Source organism: Manacus candei, unplaced genomic scaffold (genome assembly GCF_025592945.1).
Source record: "Manacus candei isolate 608988 ecotype Guabito, Panama unplaced genomic scaffold, ASM2559294v1 h1tg000017l, whole genome shotgun sequence".
NCBI classification, from domain to species: domain Eukaryota; kingdom Metazoa; phylum Chordata; class Aves; order Passeriformes; family Pipridae; genus Manacus; species Manacus candei.
The window spans coordinates 27362384-27390134 of NW_026138065.1; the positions used below are offsets into that span (position 1 = coordinate 27362384).

General features: G+C 37.8%; 1 protein-coding gene across 1 annotated transcript in view; it reads right to left on the reverse strand.

Moving 5' to 3' along the window:
- Positions 1–240: 240 nt before the first annotated feature.
- CLIP4 (CAP-Gly domain containing linker protein family member 4) overlaps positions 241–27751 on the reverse strand; it is a 32836-nt gene continuing 5325 nt past the window's right edge. Inside the window, exons 5-18 of the mRNA XM_051783586.1 lie at positions 25504–25643; positions 24503–24596; positions 23472–23633; positions 20065–20183; positions 17616–17852; positions 14277–14412; positions 13415–13555; positions 10731–10814; positions 7248–7388; positions 6717–6845; positions 4367–4490; positions 3590–3654; positions 2836–2908; positions 241–2196 (exon numbers count right to left, since the gene is read on the reverse strand). Of these exons, the coding sequence (XP_051639546.1) occupies positions 1875–2196; positions 2836–2908; positions 3590–3654; positions 4367–4490; positions 6717–6845; positions 7248–7388; positions 10731–10814; positions 13415–13555; positions 14277–14412; positions 17616–17852; positions 20065–20183; positions 23472–23633; positions 24503–24596; positions 25504–25643 (1967 nt within the window). The 3' untranslated portion in view covers positions 241–1874. The remainder of the gene's footprint in view (positions 2197–2835; positions 2909–3589; positions 3655–4366; positions 4491–6716; positions 6846–7247; positions 7389–10730; positions 10815–13414; positions 13556–14276; positions 14413–17615; positions 17853–20064; positions 20184–23471; positions 23634–24502; positions 24597–25503; positions 25644–27751) is intronic.

The window sequence follows — 27751 nt, forward strand, 5'->3', positions numbered from 1 at the left end:
TTCCTGATAATGAGTGTCTCATCACAGGAACTCAACTGCTCACCCAGGAGCACCAGGGTGTGACAGAACGTGCTGTGCAAAGGCTTTGTTGGAAACTGGCAGTTCTGTGTGGAACAGCCAGAAGACACAACAGCTTCTGCTTTACATGTGACAGTTGCTGTTCCACACGAATCCCGTGTGCTTAATTTGTACATAAGAACAGACGTGAGAGATGCACATTCTGTAATGACTCAGTGAAAATTCTTTTTTTGCTTTTTGCTGTACATTATTCAACAGCGTTTCATTTTATTAATACCAGCAAGAAACAGATATCAGACAAAGTAAAGTTCAGTACATCACTGAGTATCTGCACCTGCAAATATAAAGCATTGCTTTTTTTTTTTTACGTTCAAAATTTACAGCTTTTATATTCAATTAAAAATTTCCATAAGTTAGAATACAATGTGCATTATTTTAAATACGGCTCAGGAAAAATAGCTACAGCAATATTTAAAAGAAGGTTACAGCAGCAGGATTCTGTCTAAAAATAGGCTATTATGATTTAAAGTGTCACTTCTTCAAGTAGGCAAGAGCAAGCAAATCATTTAAGAGTAAAACGACTGTTCTGGAACACAAAACCATCCTAATCAGATAATGTTTACATATGCTGAGCAATTAAAATACATTATATGTTTAAAATATGGACAAAATATTAGCTGTTTCAAAAGGCTGATATGCAAATAATGTCACATCAAGGCGCATTACAGTGCTGTACCTAAAACTATGCTTAATTTATCATAAGACTTATAAGAAATTCATACTGGAAACTGTTCTAAAGGAAACAAGAAGAAACATGTATCACAAACAATCAAATAATGGCAACAGCTTGCTTGAAAACCCTGTATATGTTCCATACCACTGGCAGGAATTACTGTGCTGTATTTATACAGACTTAATATTTATGAAGAGGCTATTACATGTAATTCCACTCTGGGTTTATTTGCATTTCAAAACTGTGATACTCATTGCCTGCAGCACCCCAAACAAAAAGAAAGTCTCTAAAAATGAGAGAAAGCTCTCCAGGACAGTGCAAAGTGCATTATTTTAAAGAGTGCTTCTTATACGTAGCTCCTTCTACAAATGCACAACAAAAAGTGCTCTTTAGTATACAGACTGACATGCAGCATATTTGTGTTTTTTAAAGGCTTTTTATTTAATTGCTGCTGTTCACTAGGATAGCAGCAAATCCTTGTATTTATCAGCCCTTTTGCATTCTGGAGAAGAGGAGGGGGTAAGAGGAGGGATCCAAATGATAAAATGCAAAAATACTCCACAACTGCTTGAAAAAGAGGTCTTTTTTTCCTTTTTTTTTTGCTTCCTTATTGCTAGCAGCTGGTATTGGAATTGACAAAGTGCCCGGGAACCAGGCTAATGTCACTCATCAACCACCTCCGCTGTCAAAAGCGGGCAATGCACAAAGCATTACCAGTTCATTACTACATGGAGGAAAACTGTTTAAATACTGCATGAATCACACAGGAACTTTAGAGAACGCTGGAGATCCTCCTGTTCTCTAACTGGAACGTTAGTCAAATGATGCAGCACCTTAAACACAAGATGCTCCTGTAAAAAACCTTCCAGGCAAGGGCCGTTTAACTAAAACAGAAGACTGGTTTTACTTCCTAACACAACTGAACTCTTTATCTCTCTATTTTATATATATATTTATATAAAATATATATATCATATATATTATATACACACACATACATATATATACTCATATATGTAAAATGCAAACGCAGATTTAATAATTTCAAAATAAGTTCGCATTCTAGATGGGGTTGGTTTGTGCTTTAAAATACCTATTTCCTCCTCTCTGAGCCCATTTCAGCTCAGCAAATATCATCCACAAGCTTTGCCCCATTAATCCCACGGTAGGTTACTCTGCTAGGTCGAACTAGGACCCCGTGGTTCAGCTTACAGGTGAAGTAGCGCTTTTCCCCCACGGAGCCGTCGTTCTTTCCCTTGGCACTTCGGAGTTCCAGCCCGACCCATATCCCCGGTGCAAAGTCTGTCGGACCAATGTACCTGATGGTCCCCATTTCATTGGAGCTGGTCAGGAGAACCTGAGAGCCCTCGTGCAGCTTCACGGGCCCCTCGGAGTGAGTTGTAGTGGTGCTGCTCCAGCTGCGCCGCAACACGGAGCTCTTCGATCTAGTTACAAAAGAAAGGAAAAAAAAAACCCTTTTCTTCTTTTTTTCCTACAAAATATCCAGGGCAAATCTGTAGTTCTGTGAAGCACATGGGAGAAAAATCTCAAATCCCTTTTTTTAAAAAAATGGGTTTAATCTCAAGTCACTAACAAACCATGAAATAAGAGTAACAGGCAGGTACACTTGGCAGTCTGAAATACTGGAAAAGCAATTTCCTTCCACCCAATGCTGGGATCTACAATATTTACAGGAGGTGATAGTATTGGTAAATTAAGGCAAATGAAACATTTTATTTGGGGCTTGAAACAACTTTTAAGTGCAAGTGTTAGTCAGGATCACCAAGACGAAGTGAAGTCCTTTAACAAGACCCTCTGAACTTCATCCAGCTGTGTAAAAATACAACAATTTGGAGAATATGCTGTGATGAATGACTGGAAAACAGTTTTAATGCCAACCTGAATTCAAGGACTATACTCCTGGATACCTATGGAAAAATAGTCTAATACTGGTCTGTTTTGGAAGAAAAAAAATGAACATATAAAGGTCAAGATATTCTACATGCATAAAGATTTTCTTTTGAGCAAGAAACAGTAAAGGTAACAGCCTGTTCATCCAAGCACTTGAAACTCATAACACTCACCTAACAAAGGAGTTTCTTCTGTTTATCTCCTTTTGTGAAGATGCAGAAGTGGTGCTGAGACTGCGCCTAAAACCTAAGTGGAAAGATTAATAAGCTGTGTAGGACTTCTTAAGAAAAAAAAAAAACCTTTGTGAACTCACATTCTTTGTGTTTTCTTTGTGTTTGCTTTTATACTGCTTCCACTACATTTGCTACACATTCTCCCCTCTAATTTGGAAATTAAGTGATGAAACTTCTCATGAAAGTACACGTCCATAATACGTTCAGATTCTTAGAGGGGACAGAAATTAAACTAAACAAACCAAACAACGGTAATTTGAAGCAGCCTTTTCACAAAAAGCTTTGTTAAGGAAAAAGAAAAATACTTCAAATATCTTACACAAGTTTTAGTAATTCCATATGGACCTCACCCTACACTGATCCCTTCATCCATCTCAATTTAGATTAAGGAGCAGGTTCAATTTCTGATTATCTTTGATTAGAATGCAATACAGTAATAAGGGAAGACTGCCAACAGTCTTAACTCTGACATAATTATTTCTGCCAGTAGAGTGCTAATAACAACACAGTACTCCACAGTTCCTTCTGCAGGCTACATTTTTGGGAAGGGAGCAGCCAGACTATTGCCTGGCATTTGGGTTCCTTGAAAATTTACTGTGCTTCTAAGGAAGTTGGCTTTGTGCAGTAGGTTCTGGCTGTAGAGTAGTGCCTGTGGGAGGCTGCCTGAGCCAAATCACAGTGCTTTTGGTCCTACCTGGAAAAGTGTGATTCATTTTATTCCACGAAGTTTCTGTGAGAGAGTCCAGAGAACCCGTTAGTCTGAAAAGCAATAACACAACAAAGAAGTAACTTCAACTCAACAATGTGAACAAACCTACTGACTTCTTGTCAAATATTGATGAAGTTTTGGTTTTCTCCCCTTCTCCATCTGCCCCCTCAAGAGATACCAACATTTCTGCTGCACTCAGGCTGGTATGTAAGAAGTGCCTGGAGCAAATTGGTTTATTTGAGTTACTTGCTTTTTATTCATCAAGACAGCGCAGATAATTTTGAGGCAAGTTCTTAACAGTTTGCCTGAGCCGGTATATTCAGGGAAAGAAAAGTAAGAACATGTCTGGCAAAGTAACTACATTACAAATGTAGGAGGAAAGAGCACTGAACTCCTGGGATGCTCTTCTTGAGAATAGTATTTCCAGGCACGTCTAAGGGCAACTTCCTTTTATAACTGAATTTAGCTGAGTGCATCAGGATTGGGTCATGAAAGTAAAGTGTCACGAACACAGACTGTCAGAGACCCTGGAATAAAAACACCTCAAGTAGCTGCAAGAGAGATGCTGTAGCTGCATATCCAATTTATACTCTCATTTCAAAAAGCTGATCTAAAACCCACTGGGTTTTTCATGAAGGTTATAAACTTCCATTAGCAGAAGAAAACATTTGTATCTTCCATACCCGCTCAAAATTTTGTTGCCCACTGGAAATGTAAGAAAGCATCTGACAACCCAAACATTAAAACAGCTCCAGTGCTTACCTCTGTACACGAGATGGTGGTGCAAATATACCGTATCTGGGAAGACAACTGAAGTACTGCACACCGCCCACCGAACCATCGTTCTTCCCATGAGGCTTGTCCAATTCAATTCCACACCAGAATCCTACATTTCAAGACAGTAAAATCATGGCATTTTGAACAAAACACTACAGGCTTTTCTTCATCTAGACAGCTGGCACAGTTGGCATTCACCTACATCAAGGAAAACAGTTTCTAGCTGAAAAATGTCTAGATAATAAAAGTAGATATGTGTATTGTAAAATAGATATCTATGCAATTATGCAAAAATTACACCCTATTGAATCTAAATATAATTATCTCAGCATTTTATATGCTTTCAAGAAAATCACTGACATTTTAATTGCTATAAAAAAGGTAAAACCTTTGAGATACATATATCCATATATATATATATACATCAAAGATTTAGTGTATGTATACATATATATATGTACACTAAAGCCAAATGCAATGTTATTTAATGTAACAGTGGCTATTTGACAACAAGGAGACAGGAAAGAAGAGCAGTACTTCAGGTTTCCCTCTTTAATCCTCTGACCACATGGTTTATGCCTCATCTGAGATCATCAACAGTAAAATTAAAGTTTTTATATTAATTCATTCCTTCTCTCTATCTAGCAAGTTATAATTAATACAAATTGCAAGGCTGGTTGTAAGATACTGAGAGAAGGGTGTAGGAATCAGAACTGGTCATCAATTAATCTCGTACAGAACACTGAATAGACATCAAGATGTTAATGAGCTTGATCGTTCATAACCTGTGATAAATGTGAGCTAATTACATAAAGGTGCTAAATTTCATACTCCATTAGTAGTCCTTATGCTATCCATCCCCAAAAGATTCAAAATTTAATTCAAGTCACTTGGTACTAAGGCACTGGATAAAACAGTAATTCTAATTATCAGCTCAAGAAACTCAGGAATGACAGCTTATGAATTAGAAGAGCTCAGTACATCAGCTCTCCCCTTCCTGTTTTTAGAACCAAATAAAGATCTGCATTGCAGCAAAAGGAACAAAGTTTGGATAACCTCCAGAGCTCTGATACACATTAAAATTGAAATACTTAAACATGCATCTGTTACATTTTCTATAAATTGCTAGGTTAGCAAATGGTGAAGATCAGTCATCTTTCCATCCTCACTTCTTACAATGCCATGTTTTCCTCCAAACATTTCGCTCCTGATTTGAATCAGAAAGGGAGGAGACTTACACTGTCAAACAGCTTTCTGGTTTTACAGTTGTTATAGTGTATTTGGGAACCAGTCCTTTTCTCATTGTGATGACTTACAGTGTTGCTCAGTTAACTGCAGTAGCTTAAGCCAGGACTGCCTACTGAAACTGGGGAAAGGGGTGAGAATGAAAACAGTACCACAGTCTTGCATTCTAACTTTTTTTTTTTAATACTGATGCCACCAAGTGTCACAACAGAGTATTTTCCATCACCTATCAATCAAAAGGACCTCACCCAAACTGGGTTCTCACACCAACACCTACCAACTGGTTTTGCGTTACTCTTGCAATAAGATTATAGATAAGGCCATAAAGAATATAAATCTGGCTACAAAAAAAAAATAGTATTCAGAAATTAATTTCCAGAATGTAAAACAACTGGCTGCTGTGGAAAACACTTGGCCTCACTGCAAAGTGTTTTTTAGCCAGGGAAGGGAGAAGCTGAAAGGGAGAAGGATGAGAAAATGGTGGTAGGGGCTGAGGTTTTCTGAGATGTTTGTAACTTTATTGGTCCTGTGACCAAAAGGTTTTCTCATTAAGATTTAATTGCTCATAATGACCCTCTTAAAGATGCTAATAAGTTAAGAATGAGACAGGTACACGGCATAGGAGTGCCAGTATTGCAAGAGACAAGCTGTGTCAAAAAGCTTTACTACAAAAAGTAAGGAGATATGCATGTGATTTCAATAAACTATATACTCCCTTGGAGACTAAACTGAGGATTTTCAGAAAGCTTTTTTAAGAGTTGGACTCAATGATCCCTGTGGGTCCCTTCTAACTCAGCATATTCTATGATTCTGTAATACCTACAACTTCAACATTAAAGTATTTCTCCTAATTAAGCCATGATAGTGGACAAGTCAAAGTCACATTTTAAACCATTATTTTTTCCTGGCAAGTGCATTGAAAGTAAAAAATATTCAGTGAGACACAGGAGAGAGAAAGAACCTGGAAACATATCAGCAAATTTAGAATTTTTTTTGGAAGGAGTGAGGAAAAAGATGGAGTTCTCTTAATGTTCATGTGCTCACATGTAAGCTATTCCATATTAATTCTATAACAGAGTATTGCAAATACCTGGTGCAAATTTTGTTGTCCCACAAAATCTAACAGTGCCTGTTCTCTGTCCCACCACCAGTACTCTGTCTCCAACCTGAATTTCTCCATCAAGAGCATTTTTTCTCATAGTCGGAGTACTATACAATCCTGGTCAACAGAAGAACAAGAATGGAATTAGTGACATTATATCTTTAAAGCTTAAGAAAGTCTTCAATAGTGGAGATTGTTAAACTGATTGTTAAACAGAGCATTTATCTCTAACACAGCGTACCTTTAGCACATGACAACACATCACAAATTTTGCTTAGACAAAGACTTGCTTTGTGCCAGCATGAAAATTTTCTCTGCTCTGAAAAGTCTCTTGGAGATGTTAAAAAAAAAAAAATCTTTCTAAAAGTTGCCAAACTTAGGTTCACGGTTAAACTACTTCACGAGTCTCTTTGTTGAACTGTCTCAGATTCTGAAACAGCACAAGTAGTTCTACATGAGCACTCAATGCAGCAGTACACTCCCACCTGTGAAAATACACCTCAATAAAACAGACTGTACCAGCACTAATTTTGGATGAGGCAGAAGACACTCTAGTCAGTGGCTTTTTATCGCTGCTAGTTGAGTTCCGCTTCTTGGAGTAATTCCGTTTGCCTTCCAAGGACGTAGTAGAAGAGGAAGAGCTGCTGTACCCAGGAAAACCTAAAGACAGAAATGAAAGTACTCCTTCAGGGATCATATCTGGAAAAGGACGGATTAAGTAGAAGGGAAAGCTTCTGTAATATGGAAGTTATCTGTTCTCCATAGTGGGAAGAATACATAGTAAAGAGCCAAAATCAGAAGTTTTTAAGCAGCATTTACACAAACAGCTGTCAGAACTGACATGGGTGCATGTGTGACCCTGCCTTGGGGCATAGCTGAGTGCTAGAAGAGGTCTCCAGAAGCCCCATCTTTATTACTCCATAAAAGTTCATCTAAACAGTCTCAAGTATATTCATTAAAATATGTGAGCCTTGGCAATAAGAGATCATACCACCACCCTTTCAGGATCCAGCCTGTTAAAGATTTGATGAGAAGTGGAAGGAAGGTGATACTATGTGAGTGAATTATTACCTGGATTAAAGCCTACTATATTCCATTACATACTGTATTAATATTAAAACCTGTACTATAAAACAAGAATGGGAAATAAATCACTTTTATCTCCATTTGCAAATCCTAATGTCTAAGCTGTCCGGTAAGACTTATGTTCAGCTTTCCTTTCCCACTTCTTCCCTCTCCTATCCCCTTCTGCCCAAACTGAGGCAGGGTACAGCAAGACACATCTATGCCTCAGCTTATCAATGTGAAAAATTAAGATAATATTGCTTATTAAACTTTCTAGAATTCCGAGGGGCTTAATTCATTAGTTTTCCCAAAGCACCTTGATATCAACACTGGGTTAGTGTGGTCAATATAATTTAATCCTCCAGTTTGGCAAAACAGTAAAGAACTGCAGAAAGGCAAATGCAGTGGGTCAAAGCAAAAGCTGGGGTATCTGGGACAGAAATCTAAAGACTCTGAGATAGCAACTGCAGCTATGCTACAATGAAGAAAATGCAAATAACTAAATGACTAAACAGGGAAACTTCCCGGTCCGAGGTATAAATACACACGTGCGTTTGTGAACACATACTAGAATTCTGTATGTAGAAGCCAGTCCAGGGATGGATTCACCAGAGGTCAGACTACCTAGCATTTTTACAGGGATGCAACAAAAACTGCTCAAACTAAACCAGTCATCAAGATACGTCATTTTGTGGGAAATCACAGGGGGAGAGAAGGAAGAGCAGAAAGGACTTGAACAGGTCCTGTAATAGATTTATCCCCTATGAGGCAAGAAACTATTTGTTATAACACTCCTGGGAAGCGAGTGTTTGGCTTGTTTTTAAAAACCTCCCATCAGGGAGATCGCAGGATTTCTTCAGCAATATATTTCACCACATAATTATCTGTAATGTTACAGGGTTTTTTCCCCCTAACATAAAACCTAAATTACCACAGTTTTAGTTCAAGGTTTTTTACTCCTGTTAACACATGCAGAGTGAGTTATACTGTTCCTTGTATTTGAAAGCTTCCAGTTTTACGCCTTTCATCTTCCGTCTTTTTAATCACACAACCACAAATTAAAAGTCTTTTCTCCCAAGTCATATTTTATACCTGCAGTTATTGTTGCGTCTTTTCTGAATTCTCTCTGAATTTCTTTCTGAAATGCAGCATCTAAAACTAGATGTTTTAGCTGAGGCTTTGCCTGTGCCATGTAAAGCACCCAGGTCCCTTCCTGTACCTCATGGGTGACCCTCCTTTTTGTACATTCCAGTTACGTTTCCCCTTTTGCAACAGCATGACATAGATGATGCCTGTCATGATTTACCTTACCAGACTCAACATTCTCAGGACCTTTTCTGCAAACTATCACTGGGCATATCATTCCGAGGGTGTATTTATACAGCTGGCTGTTTCAGCCTTGCAACAGAACTTTGTAGCTGTCCTTACTCCTCTCCATGTTTTTTCCCCCAAGTCATTTTTCAATCTGTCAAGGATTTTGGGTGTGTTCGGGATTAAAATAAAACAAACAAACAAACAAACAAAAACAGAACAAAACCACCCAAACAAAACAGACTCGGCACAAACCCTAAGCTGAAATAGCCTTGTTTGACAAAGAAACACTGGTAGCTACTTTCTGAGTTGGATGTTGGATTTTCCTAAAGGTTCTGCACCTGCCTTAAAGCAGTATCATCTGAACAGCTAAATCCAAAAATGGGCCTTTACTCCACATCACTCACAGCCTACAAAACCTCTGGAGTCCTAATTGCAGATTTCATATTGTATCCATCAAACTGAGACACTGTACTGCCAATTAAGTTTCACTGCAGACCAAGCCCTCCATAAACAAAATGTTGGAAACCTCTGCCTACATGCGTTTTTTAAGTTGTCTCCGAAAAAGTATCACATATGACAGTGCTGAAATACTTTATACTAGGCTCTTCCTCTGTTCACTGACAGAGGATACAAATGCTTTTTTTGATAGAACTGCTGGAGTGAGTCCAAAGGAGGCCACAAAGATGTTTAGAGGGACAGAGCAGTTCTCCTGTGCAGAAACGCTCCTGTGGAAGGGCCTTTGAGCAACCTGGTCTAGCAGACATGTCCCTGCCCATGGCAGGGGGACTGGAACTAGGTGATCTTTATGGTCCCTTCCAACCCAAACCATTCTGTGATTCTATGCTTCAAAGAAGGTATATTCAAACTTACACTTCAAATAATTTCAAAGAAATACTGTTTTTACCACCTACAGTATGATTTTATTAAAAAAACCTCAGAGGAGACACAACTTTTACAGTTTGCTCAAGACACAGTTGAAAGTGAGGTCCCTTCATGTTTAAAGTTCAGCAAACATAGCACTGATGTAGTAGAAGTCACTATCCAATTCTGAAACTAGATTACTGCAGAGAATGATTCACATGTAAAAGGAACTCTTTAAAAAGCTAGTTTCATTTTTCATATTTGAAGCCTGTTATTATGAGTCTGCCATGACACACTGCCAAGACTGTTAGGCTCTGTTAGATGGCAACACTTTATTATACAAGATTGAACACACAGATGGAGAAGAGAATAAAAATGCCAACAGACTATTAAAATCTAGGCAGTAACGATAGAGGGCAAAAGGTCTCCCTCAGACACTCACGTAGGTAATTCTGCAGATCCTCTGTAAGATCATTTACTAAGAGACAGCTTTCAGCTTTAGGGGCTTGTCCATGTTCTTGTCCATGTATTTAGACAGAAGTGGTTACCAAACCAACACAGAACACCACATCCACACAAATTACTCTTGCTCCTAGAAAACTAAATGCATACAGCCTGCTTGGGACGTGAAAATAAACAAGCAAGGCAACTTTTTTCTATAGTGTAGATACAGGGCTTTTACAGCAGTAGGGCAGCAATAATACTGCCTCTGCTGTGTAGAATTTTTCTTAAGATGCTAAAAAAATTTTAAAAATTAGTTACCGTCTTTTGCAGGTACAGTTTTTCCCCTGTTAGCAGTCATAAAGTTGGTTTCAGAAGCACTGTCTTTTTTTGCCATATTTAGGCCTATAAAAAGAATGTATACAATTAGTAGATATATATATCCTAACAAATAATTTTACAGGAAAGCCATGTACAAAAACAATTAGACAGATTTGAAGACTACTGGTGGAAGGAAAATTTGGATAAAACTGTACAATTCCTTAGACTCTTAATAAATAGGTAAAACAAGACTGCAGAATTGCTTTGATGGATAAGCACAGATATTAAACCCCTTAATGCAATAAACCAGTCCAAACAATCTTGCCAAAAAATAAACAAATTGTCTGTAAAATATTAATTTTTATATGGAAGGAGTTTTACTAACATCTTTCAAACATTCACATCTATAACATTCACTTTTATAGTACTTAAGGTCTACTATTCACCAGTATGAATTTCACAATTTCTGCATTAAAGATTACACATAAAAGTTTTGAGAGAGATTTGAGATCAAATCTTCATTCAGACTGCAAATAATGATGTAAGCATGTCAGTATGATTTTTAAGAGCCTAAATCTTAGAGCAGCAATGTTGTGATAAGCGTAGGAACTCATACTGTCACCCAAGTTATAATTTGTGAACAGTCATTTTGCATTTCTGACAGTTTCCTACTCTAACTCAATGAAGAACAAGTTTATCTATGATTTATCCCCTCCCTGTCATGAGCGAAAAACCACATCTTTTTTATTTAACTACATCTCTCAGCTTAATTCGGCCACAAGGACTGAACTAGTTTGAGAATGTACTGTATTTTCCAAAATTTTATGGTTCAGCCATTTAAGGCATCAGATCAAAAAACTAGTGTTTGTGACTGATAACACATTTCTCAATTTTATCTCAGTAATCCTTTTCCTAAAAAGTTGAAAAAGACCCTTTCTCATCAATCTGATGGATTATTCAAATCCAGTAGAACCAAATAAAATTTTTAAATCCCTACACAATATTATATTTTACTTTGCAGCTTATAACCTTATCTACAAAAAGCATATTAATTTTTCTTGGATCATTACAAACCAGTGTATTGCAGGGATGAAGTTTCAAGGAAAGAGATGTGACCTGGTGATGCACATAAACACTGCAAACCAAAGTTCTGCCTCTGCAGCTTTGTCCTTCTCCCACTCCAGCCAGGGAATCAGCCGGGCACGATAATTCTAACGGACCTTTCTACACAAGAACTCCCTGCAAACAGCAGCTTCCAGATTACTTACATCCACTGGATGCAAGCTCTTCTGGGCAGATGATGCATAACTCACTCTGATTTCTACCTAAAGCAAGGAACCAAATGCTTAAATTTTACAAAGACACAAATGCACCTTTGTGACAGAAAAGGTGGTTTACAACTAAACTGTCCGGAACACACTGTCTGTAATGAAGGAAACAGTCCCTTCCATTACAGTTTAGTGGGTTACAGTTCACAACAAACTGAATCAAACACTGGAAAATATTTAACAGAAAAAGTCAGCTTAGATCCACTCCTGAGCAGTACTCCCAACAAACCGATTGTTCCGAGATGCTTTTCATGCAAGGTGCCCGTAGTAGCTTAGATCTTGTGCTAATTGTAAGTACACACATTTAAAGCTTACTCCCCCCCTCAATCTATTTGGAGAAGAGTTACATAAGTCATCCAAAATGCTGCCAAAATGCATCTCTTCCACCAGCCTGGTGCATTATTTCTATACCCTGTGTATTACTGATAAAGAGTGTAGTGCTTTAGGGTGCTTAAGTATGAGAATGTGTATTATCTTCCATCCCTTAAGCCGTGCTGCCTTAGTACGAGTCACCTAAACAGGGCAAAAAAGGCAAAAGAAGTGCTAATGTAATATTTAATGACACTGTTAGGTAGCCAGCCAGACACAGGGGCCATATTATGCATGGTCAGCACTGCACTCAGCAGGGAAGAGCCTATACTCCAAACAACTTGGAACCTGAACAGTCAGGAAATATGCATCATCCACTCCACAGGGAGGGAACTTACACAGAAGGATTAAGTAATTTGAGCAAATTACTAAGAAACTAAACCAGAGCCAGGGACTGAGCCTGTAACTCCAATCAGTAAACCAAAGCCTTATTACAAGGACAACCTTTCTCTTCTAATTTGGCCTTGGTTTTACTCAGATAATTTAATTAGCAGATAAAACACAATCAGCTAAATAGTTCCTTAATCCTGTTGCCAGAAAATAAAACTCCTCAATTTCTAGACATAAAGGTGTATAGATTATTTTCTAAATTTTTATTTGTTTCAAATTACCCAGGAACATCTCAGTAAATGGAACCACATTAAGCTGAGACACTTAACTGGTATCACATCCAATTAGAAATCACTTTAATGGCTCAAGAATAAATGTTGTGGTGAGCTTTTTTTTTTTAATAGAGCATGTAAAGACTAGAACCTGCCATAGTACATCAGATCACTAAAATGACTCAACAGCTACATACAACGTCCCTCCAGTACCAGTTTACAGTACAGAGAATTTCTAACAAGAACACGGAGTTAATAAATACCTTGTCACCTTCTCATCCCAAGCTACGAACTAATTCCAAACAAGTGTTTTTATACCAAGATTTACTAATTTTTGAAGATTAGTATCTCTCTATCCTGTCTCCACACACAAGAAAACACTCACCAGAATTCACTTTGGAAGTTATGTGTGTCACATCTATTTTCTTGGATTTGACCAAAGGTGAAGACCGCAAGGAAGAACTTCGTACAGAGCCTTTTTTGTGATCTGGAGCCTTGCTTATTTTGGAAAGAGGTGCAAAGATACCTGGAGAGAAAATTGTATGTGCCAACAAAGAACCATGGGTAATGTTAATGTAACAAAACTTTCCAGCTACTATCTCTTACACCAATTATTTTAGGGTTTTTTGTCAGCCACGATCATAACTTGCTGTGCTGCCAGAGCACTTGTAGGGTAGGAAGGACAAGCTCAAATGCACAGTGAAACCAAAATCCTTATCAAGTAACTTGAACAGAGTAATTCAGGAAGTCAGTAAGACTGTTATTTACAATCTCCTTTTTGTCCTAAGAGTAACATTGAGTCTCCATTGTTACAAAACACGAGACTTTGTATGTCCTGAGTGTCCATGAAATATCAATTAAAATACCTCAAGCTGAAAGTTAGAAAACAACTACAAGCATGAATGTCTTAGCAAGGAAGACAAAGTAGATAACGAAACATGGCCTTTATCATTACAACACAACAACGTTCAACAATATAGACCGGAAACCAGGAAATACTATTATCTTGTAGTTTCAAGGAAATAACCAGAAATTTTGACTGGTTGGTTGTTTCAGTGGTTTTGCAAATAGTTGCAGTCAAAACAATAAAACAGTTAAAGGAATCCTTAATACAAACAAACAATGCACTACAAAGAAAAGAAACAGGATCTATTATCTGTTTTTATTCTCCCAAAAGGTTCATATCTTCCAACATTTTTTTAAAATTTGGCTTTTTTAAGAATTTAAGAAAAAAATTAAGCTTATACCGCGTTTTGGTGCACACTTGAAGTACTGGACTTTTCCAACACTTCCATTGTTCTTTCCCTCTGGTTCATCTAGCTCTACACCAGCCCACTGGCCACTGGCAAATTCCGTTGTGCCACAAAATCTTAAGGTACCAACCTAAGACAAAAAGAAGCAACACAGAATGGTTTTGTTAAACATGTATCATTCATGAGAATATGGTACAGGTCATGAAGGAGACAGCAAGTCATCTCCAAGCTTTTGATCAGAACAGAAATACAAACACAAACTCTCTCAGCTGTTGACGTTCCCACCTTTCAACACCAGTCAACGCGTTTTCCAAGACGTCTTAGTCCTGTTCTTCTATTTTGTATCAAAAAACTGTGGTTACAGACAGATCTCACAACAGATATTGAGACAGAAAGCATCACTGTACAATACAACTCCAAGTCAGCAAGGTACAGGAGCACATGCCCAATGAGTTTTACTTTCACTGTGTTCCACAACAACAATTCCAGAATTATACCTAGATACATAACAGTTTATATATTTATATATCTATTGCAAAGATTCAAGGGTAAACTTGAGAGCATAATTAATTTTTTCCCTTGGAAAAGATTCCTAAGTCTTTTATTCTTTCCTTATGATTAAAGAAACTCTGAAGAGCCAGCAAATGTTTTAAACATTTGTTGTTGCTTCAATCTGTATTATAAACTCTGAGCAGATATAAAGAATATCAAGACAGACCAGTCTTGCTGGTAGACCTCAGTCTCTGCAAATATACATTTTAAGTTCACACACTTCAACCAAACGGGGGAGGAATAACTAACAGAGATGCATTTAACATTGATTTAAATTCATTTTTATATTAGATTTTTAAATTAGTTTTAGTAATAAAAACCTTTGATCTTTCAGGTTCTCAGTTTTCCTTATCTCATGTGAACTTAATATTACTAGTTCAATTTTGACTGTGACTTCACTGTTTAATCCATACCTCAGAGAGTAAATAGACAGAAACAATTTTTTTTATTTACCATAAAACCTTCCAGCTACTCTTTCTTACTGTTTGTAAAGAAATAAACATGACCCAGAGTCTGTTCTCTTATGATGAAGATCTCCTTTAAACTTAAGCATTATAGGCAGGTACATCACACTAATCTAGACAGACTTTTAAGCTCCCAACACAAGGATCAAATTCAGTCAGAGGAAGTTTGGCCAAGCTGTCTCACAGATTGGTGTCTGTGCTGGTGTCTTCCAGGCACCAGTCAAAGGGCACTTACGGAGCAGAGAGAAGAGATCAGCCAATATCTTAAACCAGAGGTGGAGATGGCAAAACTAAAGCTCCGATTTTGCCCTAGGACTTGCACAAGCAAGGAGCAGAAGACATCTCTCACATGAGAAACAGAGTAGGAATAGGATGACAGAGTTTTCTCCCAGCTGCTAGTCTCCCTGCACTCACATTTCATTGAGTGTCCATTCAGATCACATGTAATCTAGCACAGCAGGAGCTGCTGGAGCTGGGGGACCCCAAATCACATACACAAACACCTGCTTACACAGCTTCCTACCCTGAAAGACAACTTGAATGACAGGCACAGTAGGAATCAAGAGAGGAATCCATTTTCCCTCTGGCATCTACTGTGTTTGGCTTTCAAGCTTCATTAAAGCTGACATATTATGAGACTGCAGAAGCAAGAAAGAGAACGGGAACCCATAAACATTGCTCGTAAAAACGCTGCTGTTCCAAACACCCTTGTCCCAGCTTCCACATTCCGGGCAAGAAAAATGATCCAGGAGAAGGTTAAGAATGGGGAACCATTTTCATCATCCTGTTTTCACTTTTGCTCCACCCTGCACACATTTAGGAGTATCGAGGGGGAGGGGAAGGCAGGGCTGAGAACAACTTCTCCATTTAGACAAATGGAAAAAAGGAGTGGGAAGCAATGTGGGAGTACTGCACAACAGCTCCTTGCACAAAAGAAGGAAGGGAGGAAAGCTGACGTGGAAAAGGAAGACCAAAAGGCACAATTACATTCTTTCTTCCCACCTGCTGTAGGACAGCTTTGGCTCCCTTAAAGAAAAAAAAAAATCTAGCTGGAAAGCCCTGCTGGCCTTTGGCAGTGGCAAAGCAGCTTCCCACACTTGTAACACTGTGTTATACACAGCACTGTAACAGCATAATCAATTAGAAAAAATAAAAGTAACCAAACCCAGGAAGCTCTATTCATACTCACAGTTTGTACATTACAGCACAAACAGGTCTATGGGCCTTACTTGGAGGAATGGTACACAAGAGCACTAATTTCATCACTTTCTTGCTCTAAACCCTCCACTAACTTGCACTTACATTATCTCCCCTGGCTTTCACTATGATTTCTGTTAAAGAAACTTCTTACTGCCTTGAAAGAATAAGACACTTCCTGTATGTACTTCAGTTAAAATGCCTTTTGCATAGCTAGTGACTCCTTCACCTTTCCTGGCCTAATTTCGACACTACATCAAATGAAAATACAGAACAGAAGCTGCTTCCCACCCTCAGTGGAGATCACTTCAGAACACTTCAGTCATGACAGTTACAAATCTGAAGTTATACTAGAAAAATTATTAAAGCCAAAGCTACTAAAAAATAAAATTTTGCTCACAAATGCCTTCAACATTTACCAGAAAAAAAAAAAAATCTGAAATCCTTATAAGAGTTCTAACACTCTTAAATTATTTCAGATCCCTTGCTAACAGAGGAAATAAAAGGTATGAATACTGACTGCAGTATTAATGTTACAATTTTCAAATTCATTTTTTAAAATGCGACTATCACAGTAGCTTCTAAAAAGCTATTCACATTTTGAGATGGACTGCTATTAGCTACATTCTTATACTTCCACAGAACCATGTAACAACCCTGTTGGCACAGCACTGCTTCAAAGATTTTAGCTGCATTGCACCAGTGAAATTGGGTTACTATAGGCTAAGCAGAACTGAAGTTTTTTTCACTGCCTTCTAGAAACTATCAGGGGTACTTCATGAAAGCACACTCATAACAAAGCTGGGCAACTCAGAAAATAATCTGTGGCTTTTACCATCATTTTGATGTGACACCAAAAATGTTAATAAAAGCTGAGCCTGTCAAAAATCATTTAGAGATACAAAATGCAGCCTATGCCTGTCAAAACTGCTTTTCATAGTAATGACTTTATCAAACAACTGCTCGGTTTATTACTTTCTGTAACCAGTTCCTTGCTGCCATCCAGAGTTCATACCTTCCACAAAGTATTTTAGACCCTCAAATTCGAGGTTTATCTCCAAAGGAGTAAATAAATTGACTCTCAGAAATTATGAGGGTAGGAGCAGGCTGGTCACCATACCTTCTGTCCTGCAATAACAACACGATCTCCCAGTTTCAGGCCAAGCGATAAAAGCATGGCCTTCCCTGTGACATGATCATAGTTTGGAATCATGGCTTTTGAGATGTCACATGAGAGAGGCACTGCATCCAGCAATATCTGCTTGATTTCTTTTGCACTGGCTGCCGCATCTGCCATTTCCAGTGGCATATCCACCGGATCAGGAACCACATCTGCTGGAATTTGCCCTTTGTCATTCTGTAGAAACATAACATAGCATAAAATTTAATGCTGTGACAAGATAAATCTGATTAAGCAAAACCATAGCATTTTATGAAGTGTTTAATCCTCTTTAATAGATATTTTTCCTAGAACATAACTATAAAAACAACCACATTTTCAAATAAGTATGCCAAAACATCCTTAGATAGATAAGCTAGCATGTACAGTATCTTATTTTCAAAATTGACAAGTAACCAACTTTTTAATCTTAAGAACATTATTAGGACTTAGAACACATAAAAACAAAACACCTATATGTATCTGTGTACCTGAACACAGATTTAAGAAAGCAAGCAAGACTTCTGGTCTGTAGTGCCAATACTGTAAAGCTACCTCCTCCCAAAGAATTTATCTTTATTCCTTGGTGAGGCTTATTCCAAATGTAAGACAGATTTTAATTAATATATGTTGCATGCACACAATACACAAATGTGATGGTCCACATAAATACTTGAATAAATCTGTTTGGGTTTATTTCTATACAGACCACCCTATGATAAACGAACTAAGGACAGAGTCCTTTCCAAACACTTCCCATTCCCAGAAAGTAGTGACTGTGACTCCTCATGTGTCCCACACAACAGGACAAGTTGTTAGAGCAGCAGTTCCCCCGGAGTTAACCTCAACACAAGGCCAGTTGCCCAGACAGCAAGTACTGTCAGGCTGTCAGCAAGTTCTACCTATGCTTTCTTCAACAAAGGCATTAGTGTGGATCTGCATCTATCTGCCAATTTTCACAAAGTTTGCAGAAACATTATTATCTCAGTCTTCAAATTTGTCTCAACTGAGTCACTGGACTCAAACATTACCAGAAGCTCAAAGAGGGGATGATGCAGGGGAAGATTTTATTTGGCTTGATTCCTTAAAAAACAGACTAGAATTGCAACGTTCCCTGAGCCCCCTATCAATTTATCTCAGTGCTAGAAAATTATAATCCTTACTCAGCATTTACACTCTGCTGTTCTCATATAATCAAACTCTACACTGCCTCTGGCCAATACTTTACTGCAGGATTGAAGAATCAAACACCTACCACTCCTGAAAAATCCACAGTCATTCTGAAGCAAAAGGTGAGCCCCATTCAACTCACATGACCTTAAACACAGGATATTGCTGGGTTACAGTTGAGGGGGGAGTTTGTTCTGAGTTTTTAGTCATCACATTAACGATTGTTTTGGTCGCATCAGTCACACAATTCAGCCCACCAGGTGCCCTTCAAAACTTTGTGCCAACACAAGGCAGGGGCAGAGCAGAGGCAGGAAGGCAAAGTGGAAGCCCAAGGGTTGCTCTTCTCAAGGGCAGAGCCACCTTTGCCAGCTCAGAATGCTTGTGCAACTATAAAGCGGCGTTCCCTGTGATCAACAGACTCCTGAACACACAGCTGCCAAGGAATTTGAAACACATACATGCACACTAAATAAGGAGACAAACAAAACCAGCATTTTTAAAGAGATCTAGATTGAATGTCATGAAGAATTGTATGAACAATAATGTTCCAGAAGATTTCACACGAACGGGCTTACACAAAACAATTACTTTTGAGTACCCTCAAAACAACTATAATTTCTCATTAAAAAAAACCCAACCTGGATTTAAAAATGGAGAACTGAGATATTGTCTCTGCCAAAAAAGAAAAAGAAAACACTCCAAGCCCTCCCTCCCCAAAAAACCAAACACAAAAAACAATCAAACCCCAAGAGTTGTAGCTAGACACATATAGCAACACTTTACACTATAACTTCGGCCTATTATTAGGTTACTAAGCAGAGCAGTTGATGTTTATGTGTTATCAGTTACTCATGCTAAGACCAGGCTTACTGCTAAGCAGTACACTGCATTTCTGGAGGGCACAGATTGCATTCCTCTATTTCTGAAAAGATCCACCACTGCCATGACAACTGTTGCAAGACACAAAGGAGTATTAATAAATGAAAGCTCAAACAACAAAGAGTAAGAACATCCTGAAAGCTATTTGAACTAATGAACTAGACTGTGACACAAAAATACAAACTTCAACACACAAGTATGACAAAGCATACAAAATCATCCACTATGAGCTATGAATATTTTTTTCTGAGGCAGTCTCACTCCACATAACATATTTTAACTAATCAAAATCCTGGACAGACTGTTCAGTTTTTCCAGGCATTTTTTCACCTTTTGGTGAATCTACAACCTAACTCCTTACCCTAAAGGCAGGATTTGCTCCATGTTCCAGTAAACACTTGACAGCTCCTGTACATAGGTTAAATGCAGCAATATGCAAAGCTGTTCCAAAATCAAAATCACTACAGGTGGCATCCACATCTGCAATTAAACATCACATGTGAGGTGTGCAAATCTGTTACGTGAACATTTCACCCTACAGATGCCTTGAGAGGGCATTCAGGTTTTACAGTTTATGTTAACATTTATACAGAGACACCATGATTTACGTACCAAATGCATATGAGAAGCAATTCTACACAGAGTATCAACCTTATCTGCATCTGTCTACTCATATCATGAAACAACCTGGAAGATGAATATTTACTTTCACTCATTTTCTAATACTGATGCAACTGCAAAATTGCTGGTGTTCAGGATGCTCAATCTACTGTGCCAAGATTAACGAGTGACTTTAGGTTTGCACATAATTTAATGTTTTAATGTTTCAGAAACATTTATATTTTATTACTTCTAGGTGTCAAACGTTAAAATGAGATGCATCTTCAACCAGTTCTTTTCCTCTGTGAGCAGGCAGTAGGGCAAGGGAAAACTGATTATAACTCTGCTTTACATTGATTCAATTACTAATGGCCAAGAACAAAGTAAGACCTGGTGATTTTTATAATTTTGTTGTTTTTAAAGAATTGCAGTCAGAAGGGTCTCGCACTGATAATTTGGAAAATGGAGCACTGCATTTGATTAGAAGAGATTTAGCATAATATATATTTCCATCAGTTGTTCCCGATATATCTTTCACTCTGCTATGAAGTTATTACTGTTCTACAAGATTGGAGTTTTAATGTCTGTTTAGTCTGAGACTCCTCTCCTAAATTACACAAGAGAGATGTCATTTTGAGTCAATTATGTATATGGCTGTTAATTAAAAAATCCAGTTGATTTAGTACACAAACCAAAGGACAACAAATATTAGCAATAATGCTCCAATTTGAAATCCCGGTGAGGAATATAAAATTTTCCACCTCAGGGTTGTACAGTTTCCTAGTATTTTCCAGTATCAGTCTCTGTTCCAAGAGACACTAGCCCTTCTCAAATATAAGCAAAGTATATCCCATCTGTATCAACATCCTTACATAGTTATACTAACTGAACATTTTCGGGGCAAATAAAACATCAACACATAGAGAAGATATAAAAATACATATGTCTGTATAGATACGTTAAGTTCACACAGACTAATAAAGATCGACTCTGAATTTTATAAAGACCGAAGGTAACAAATTTGGGATCGAAATTTAACAGTTTTACAACTGGGCTAATTGAACACAAACTTAGCATGAAAAAGGACTGCATTCACATGCCTCAGTCATAATGACAGCTACCTATGCACATGTACGCCAAACGTCAGAAGACATTACCAGTTTAAAACCAAGTAGAAGCTGTGCAGTTGTATACAAGCATTGAAACTTCCACGTTCAATACGACTGTCAAGTATTTTCTGCACACACAGGAATCAACTTGCAGAAATACTGATCAGTAACATCAGCTACTGAGCCAGCAACCGTTGCATGTACTCCTACTTTACAAAATAACTGATGCCTAATTTGGGGGTTTTTAATTAGACTGTGTGACTTCCTCAGACTTGCAAGCTTCATGCTTAAGAATTTTTGAACAGTTCTCTTACAGCTGTGATCTAATGGGTACAGTACAGGTGACAAAAAGAAACACATAAGTATTAGATGTTACCCAGTAACTACTCACAAACTATCTGGAGGAACTTAATAGGCAGCAATGGTCTGTCATTAGTAACCCCTGCAGGTTACAGTCACTGTCTAACGGCACCCCAAAACGTTTTTAATTCTTAGACCTTTAACAATCTTTGTATTTAAAACCTCTAAAAACCCAAGATGAAACTATCGCTCTATTGTAACAACTGAGGAGTAAATCTGCATAAAGAATTTAATTGCAGAGCGTCATCAAGAAAATAAGACTAGCAGTGAATCAAAGGGAAACACCTGTGCTCCACAATGGGTGTCTGAGCTTCAATACACCACTGTCTTGAAAAGTTATTTATACATTAACAACCATCTTTTCTCCAGTTCAGTATGGATCCAGCCAAAGCATATTCGCCTTCTACATACGTTCTCCCTTCCCTGCAAACTGCCTGATGAAGTACAAAGCTAAAATTATTCTTTTTATTAATTCAGACCATCCGCTGTTTTCGTGCCACAGCGCAAATAATTTTATACGTTTCCTGAGATAAAAAACATCGGCTGCTTATCCAAGAGTTGTCAACTTCTGAGAGGTTTAACCAGAGTGGTTTCCTTGGAAATGTAAGCAAAGTCCCACCCACCCCTTCTACAGGCACTGCACAGGAGGAGATGAGAACACTAAATGCAAATGAGGTCTGAAAGAAGACCTAAACTGCTGATGCAAATTACGGAGACCGGGCTATTGAAACGTGATGTGGACTTAACTACTGTGCAGTCTCATTCTGTCTTTTGTTACCAACCTACGTGTGTCACTTCTTAAGCACCGTCATACCAGTAACAGTGCTGTTTAACAATTACCTCCACGGTGATTCATGCCTTGTGTACTCCAAAAACCTACCAGCTTTTCAGAATTTTGAGACAGAGCCTCTAGGTACGACTAACTAAAAAAGGGCATTAATCATTTTGCAAAATGGCAAAATCAAAAGGATATTCAGTAGAACAAATTAACATTTGTACCATTTTAGTATTAAAGTTGCTTACTGGTTTTGATGTCCTGACCAAATTAGGAACAAACTGTTCTGGTTCAGAACCATTTCAGTATTTCCATTTGCATTAGTATAAATAGGGCTCCAATTACTAATCCTTCACAGTATCTTTTCAAAAGGTATTATCTCTTTATGCCAAACACTAAAGTCAACTATTCCTTACATATGACCTTCTACATAGCCCAGAAAATGGGCATGTCAAAATTTCCTCACTCCCTGGTTTTCCACAGGCCACTGCCAAACCCCCACTTCTCCCTTACTCTTCTCCCAGCATGTGAAACATACTTCTCAGTGTTTAAGCAATCTTAAAAATCATAAGAATTTACCAGAATAGTCACATCTTCCATTTTCTGCAGACAGTCTCTTAGTCCTCAACAACTTAGAATTAATTACTTAAATTGATAACTTAGAATTAGTTTGCTTTCCATTCTATTTGAAACTTCTCTACCATCTTATACAAAGCTCACATTTAAAAACCAGCAAGAGAAACACTGCAGTAAACCACTAAAAAACAGGTAAAGGGAAAAATGAACCAATGAGACTGACTAAAAGATTATGAAATTATTTATGTATAATGGATAAACAAACCCCACAATTAAAAGAGCACTATACACCAGCTTAAGGTCTACAAAACATGGACAACTGCATGAAATAAAGGTAACCTTGCCTACCTTTTGGCTTTGCATTTTTCAAAATAACACTGATCAGTTCTGGAACATCAAAGTAGGCAGCATAGTGCAAGGCATTCATATTTGTCCAGCGGCTCCGTAAGCTGCTATCAGCACCCAAATCAATAAGCTGAGTGGCAAATTTTACAGCAGTTTCAACATCACCTGCAAGATAAATTGTGGAAAATATGCAATAGTGATTGATTTAGCTGACCTCAAAAAACATACACATGCTCATGTATAGCACAAAAGATACATTAAACCCTTCAAGCTCACAGCAGAACAATTACTATGCCTTTGTTTTTAGGATTAGGATGCAGAAATCTTTGGCTTTTATCATAAAGGGCTGAAATCTCTACTATAGTTTATAATAACACTACTTGTTTTTCTCTAATGTAAATAATGTGTCAGCCATCAAACCCAGGAATTTTAGTATCTGATAGAAGAAAAAAAATTACACATCACAATGCTGAAGTTTACATTAAAAGACCTGCCAACAGCAGAAAAGACAACCTATGCCAGACCTCACTCAAATTTACTTCAATCTCAGAGGAGAAGTGGGTTCAGCTCAACCAAAAAGTAACACAACATAGAAAAGCTAATAGGAGTACTCAAACAGAGGTAAATATGCTCTCATTTCCAGTATTTATGATCATAATAATGCAAAGTTTATTGTTCTCTTCTGATATGAACAGGGTTGAAAGAAAGCCAGTCACCTAAATGTTCTAGCTGCACTGCTGTAAGAAAACCATAGTTTAGCTTGGAGTTTGCACCTCAGCCTGAAACAGCCTTTGCTACATGAAATATATGTTCAAGCTGGTACTATTGTTTGCAATACCTATAATACCTATACTCAACCTACTCCCAACAGCCACAGCTGTAACTGTGCTGCAGTTCTGTACCTTTCCTTCTGATGGCCACTAGAAGAGACAAAACCAAGCACTAAAAAAAAAAAAAATCTACTGTAAGTCAGTGGGATTACTCTTTGTGAATTAATTAGCTTTTTACATCTATAATGATATTTCTTTACTCACCAATACCATGAGCTCCTGATTTGCAAGTGTAATGCAAGAGAGTCATATCAGTCAGTCCATCTCTGTCATTCACATTGCAACCCCTTTTAATGATCTGACAAGCAAATGGAAAACAAGCACATTTTAGCTCTGGCATATCTCTGACATCAGTAGTTATTCATATGTTATTTCAGATATATTGACTCTTGGATTCATTCCAATGGCTAATAACAAAGAAGCCTGCCACAACAGACTCTTAACTGCAGAGCTGACCAACATACACAAATGTAATAAATAATATTTATATCGTTATATATGCATATCATTAACCTTCATTATTTGCAGATTTGAAAGACTCTTTATATTATTCCTTCTAACATATACTTCACATGCTAAGAAGTTAACTGCTTAACCGAACAACAGGAAAATTACTTACAAAGCTCTCCCCTTGTTCTTTGATCTCTCAATAATACCCACCCCATCCCCCCCCATAAAAGCCCTCAGTTTTACCACAGTAGGAAGAATCTTAATTCTACTTCCACACCTGTCCAGAAAAGCCCATAATCCAGAAGAAGAAAGTAGGATGGAATTACTAGAAACAAGATGTCTTCTGAAAGCAGCTTATTGTATGGTGCAAAAAGATTTCAGTTCCTATCTCATTTTGTGCCTCGGAAACGCTGCACTTAAGGTCATGCTTTACCCCAACTTCATATATTGGAGTGTGGGATTACTGCTAAGCAGGAAACTGAAACACCAAGGTGAAGGGTCTCCACACAACTGTCTTGAGAAGAAACATTGTTTGTATCATCTACGCAAACGTACTGAATTTTCATCCATCATCTTTCTCTTTCCAAATAAAAGCTGACAACGTGGAAAACAAGGCATGATCAGCCAGTACTTGTTAAAAGGTAGAAAGTGGATCTGCCTTTATGATTAGTTCTGCTTCTCAATGAACTGGTTTTATTCGTTGTAAACACATACTTAACACTGAAAGCATTCAAGGATCTTCATTTATACCTCACCTCATTCCCAATAATATCAATATTCTGCTGAACCTGTGGAACCCACTGCCTTAAGATAGCAAACAATTCAGAAACTGATGTTTTGGGGTCAAAAAGTATTTCTTGGCATGCTGCATCATTGGGATCGAAGAAGGAAAACTCTGTCAAAAAAAAAAAGGAATCATTATGTGCAATCCTGAGTTTTAACATGCATCTAGTTTTTCAAACTCAGAGGCAAAGAACAGTAGAGTCACTTCACTACACATCACACTGTAAGAGTCAGAATGCTGAATTAATTTAGAAATTTTTTTTAACATGTGGCCTAATCCTTTAATATAAGATCTCGACTATACTTCTGAAAAAGCTTTGAATCAGCAACCAATACAATGATACTGCAAGAGTGATTTTAAGTTTAGGCAAGAAGTAACAGTGATGCACAGTGATTGTGCTAATAAGGGTTTAACTGTTGTCCAAGTCAGACAAAGGCTGCAGATCTAAGCTGTTCCCAAGCACAGACAAGCCTATGGATCTCTCAGTGATCAAATGTGAATGTGATCTCTCCATATGCTACAAAACATGTCTTTTCCTTCTTCTTCTGCCATCACAGTTTACATAAAACATACCAAAATATAAACCCATGCTCAAATCAGGAAGGCGTTCTATGGCCTCGACTATTTTCAGATATATCGTGAATGCATCAGTCCCAGCTGGTGGCAGCTGCAGGTAACAAACAGCTTCAAAAATTAAGGCACCAAACCAAGATTAGAAAAAAAATACATTTTGGAAGATTTTAAGCCTCATGTTCTTTAAGGTAACCCAAAGTATAAGTGTATGAAACACCTCGTTATAAAAGTATCATACATCATGTTACTTAGAGGTGTACGTGTGTGCATGCATATACACATAGTCTATTTTAAATTTGTGGAATTTCTTCCAGCTCTGGAAAATTATATGAAAGAATCTAGACAGCAATGGCTATGAGGAGAGGGAATGGAAGCAGAACCTACTGCCATCAGCAATTGACTGAATCATGGCAAACACTGAACTTTTACCCCTGCTGCAGCTATTAGGGAGTTGCCTTTTAGGAAGGTTTCAGATAAATGTGCAATGTCAGCTCACATCAACTGCAGATACACAGCTCTCAGACCAGACATACAGGTTAAACAAAACAGGGCATCAGCCATCTGGGTGTATGACATGGTATAAACAACCTCTGGATGAATCATCCCACCTTTCCCCAAAAACAGCATACCTGACTTCTAGATTGGATTAACAGATAAAAGCACCTCCGGAGCTCACTTCCTGGCTATTTAGAATTTCTCTAACTGCACAGCCCAGGTTCAACAAGAATGGAAAAGGAGGACAACTTCACTGATATTTAACATAAATCTTTATTTGCACCTAGCATATAAAAAAGCAAACCCCTCATCTCTCAGCACCACACCAAGTGTGCTTTTCCCTATATCCCATGCACTGACACACAGCTACTGATTTATCTACTAATATTTACCTTCCACATAAACCACAGCTGATCTACTGCTGAAAGCCACGAAGTAAACAGACAACTAGGCAGCAAGTTTAATGATCTTGTATGATATTCACAACTCTTAACTCTACCAGGAAGATTTCTAGCTACAAACCTGAACCAAATTATGTATCAGAAATCAACTCTAGCAGACTGTTACAATCAGCATGCTAGGGTAAAAACCTGACCACTATATCAAGTTCTAATAACAGCCATCCTAAGAGCTTAACAGGTGATCAGCTGGAGTCTTTGCAAACCAAAGAATCATTACAGAAAACCTGTTTAAACAAAGAGTTTCATGAAAGGATGACAATGACATCTAGGTATTTTAAAACACTACTTCCTCCCCCTCCGTCTTTCCCATGTATTGATTACAGTGCTCAACTGTAAAGGACAAATAAATGCACTGAATGGAATAACCAAGAATCTCTCCCTGTTGCAGTTTAACCTCCTTTACCCAGATTCAGTAATATTACTGTTACACAGGTGACAGCAACCTCCTATAAAAATGAATTTTTTTATTCAGTGAGTAGGCACAGATTGAGTAGAACAGATAGTAGTGACGTTGTGGTGTTACTGGAAGATATCACAACACAACGTTTGAAAAAGGTGAAAGGAAATTTTTTCTAAGGGATAAGAAAGCAGAATGGAATAAATCATGGCAGTACTTCCAGTAGACTAGGACAGACAAGTTATGAGAACACAGCTAAACCACATAAAGACACATGTTCATATACTAAAATA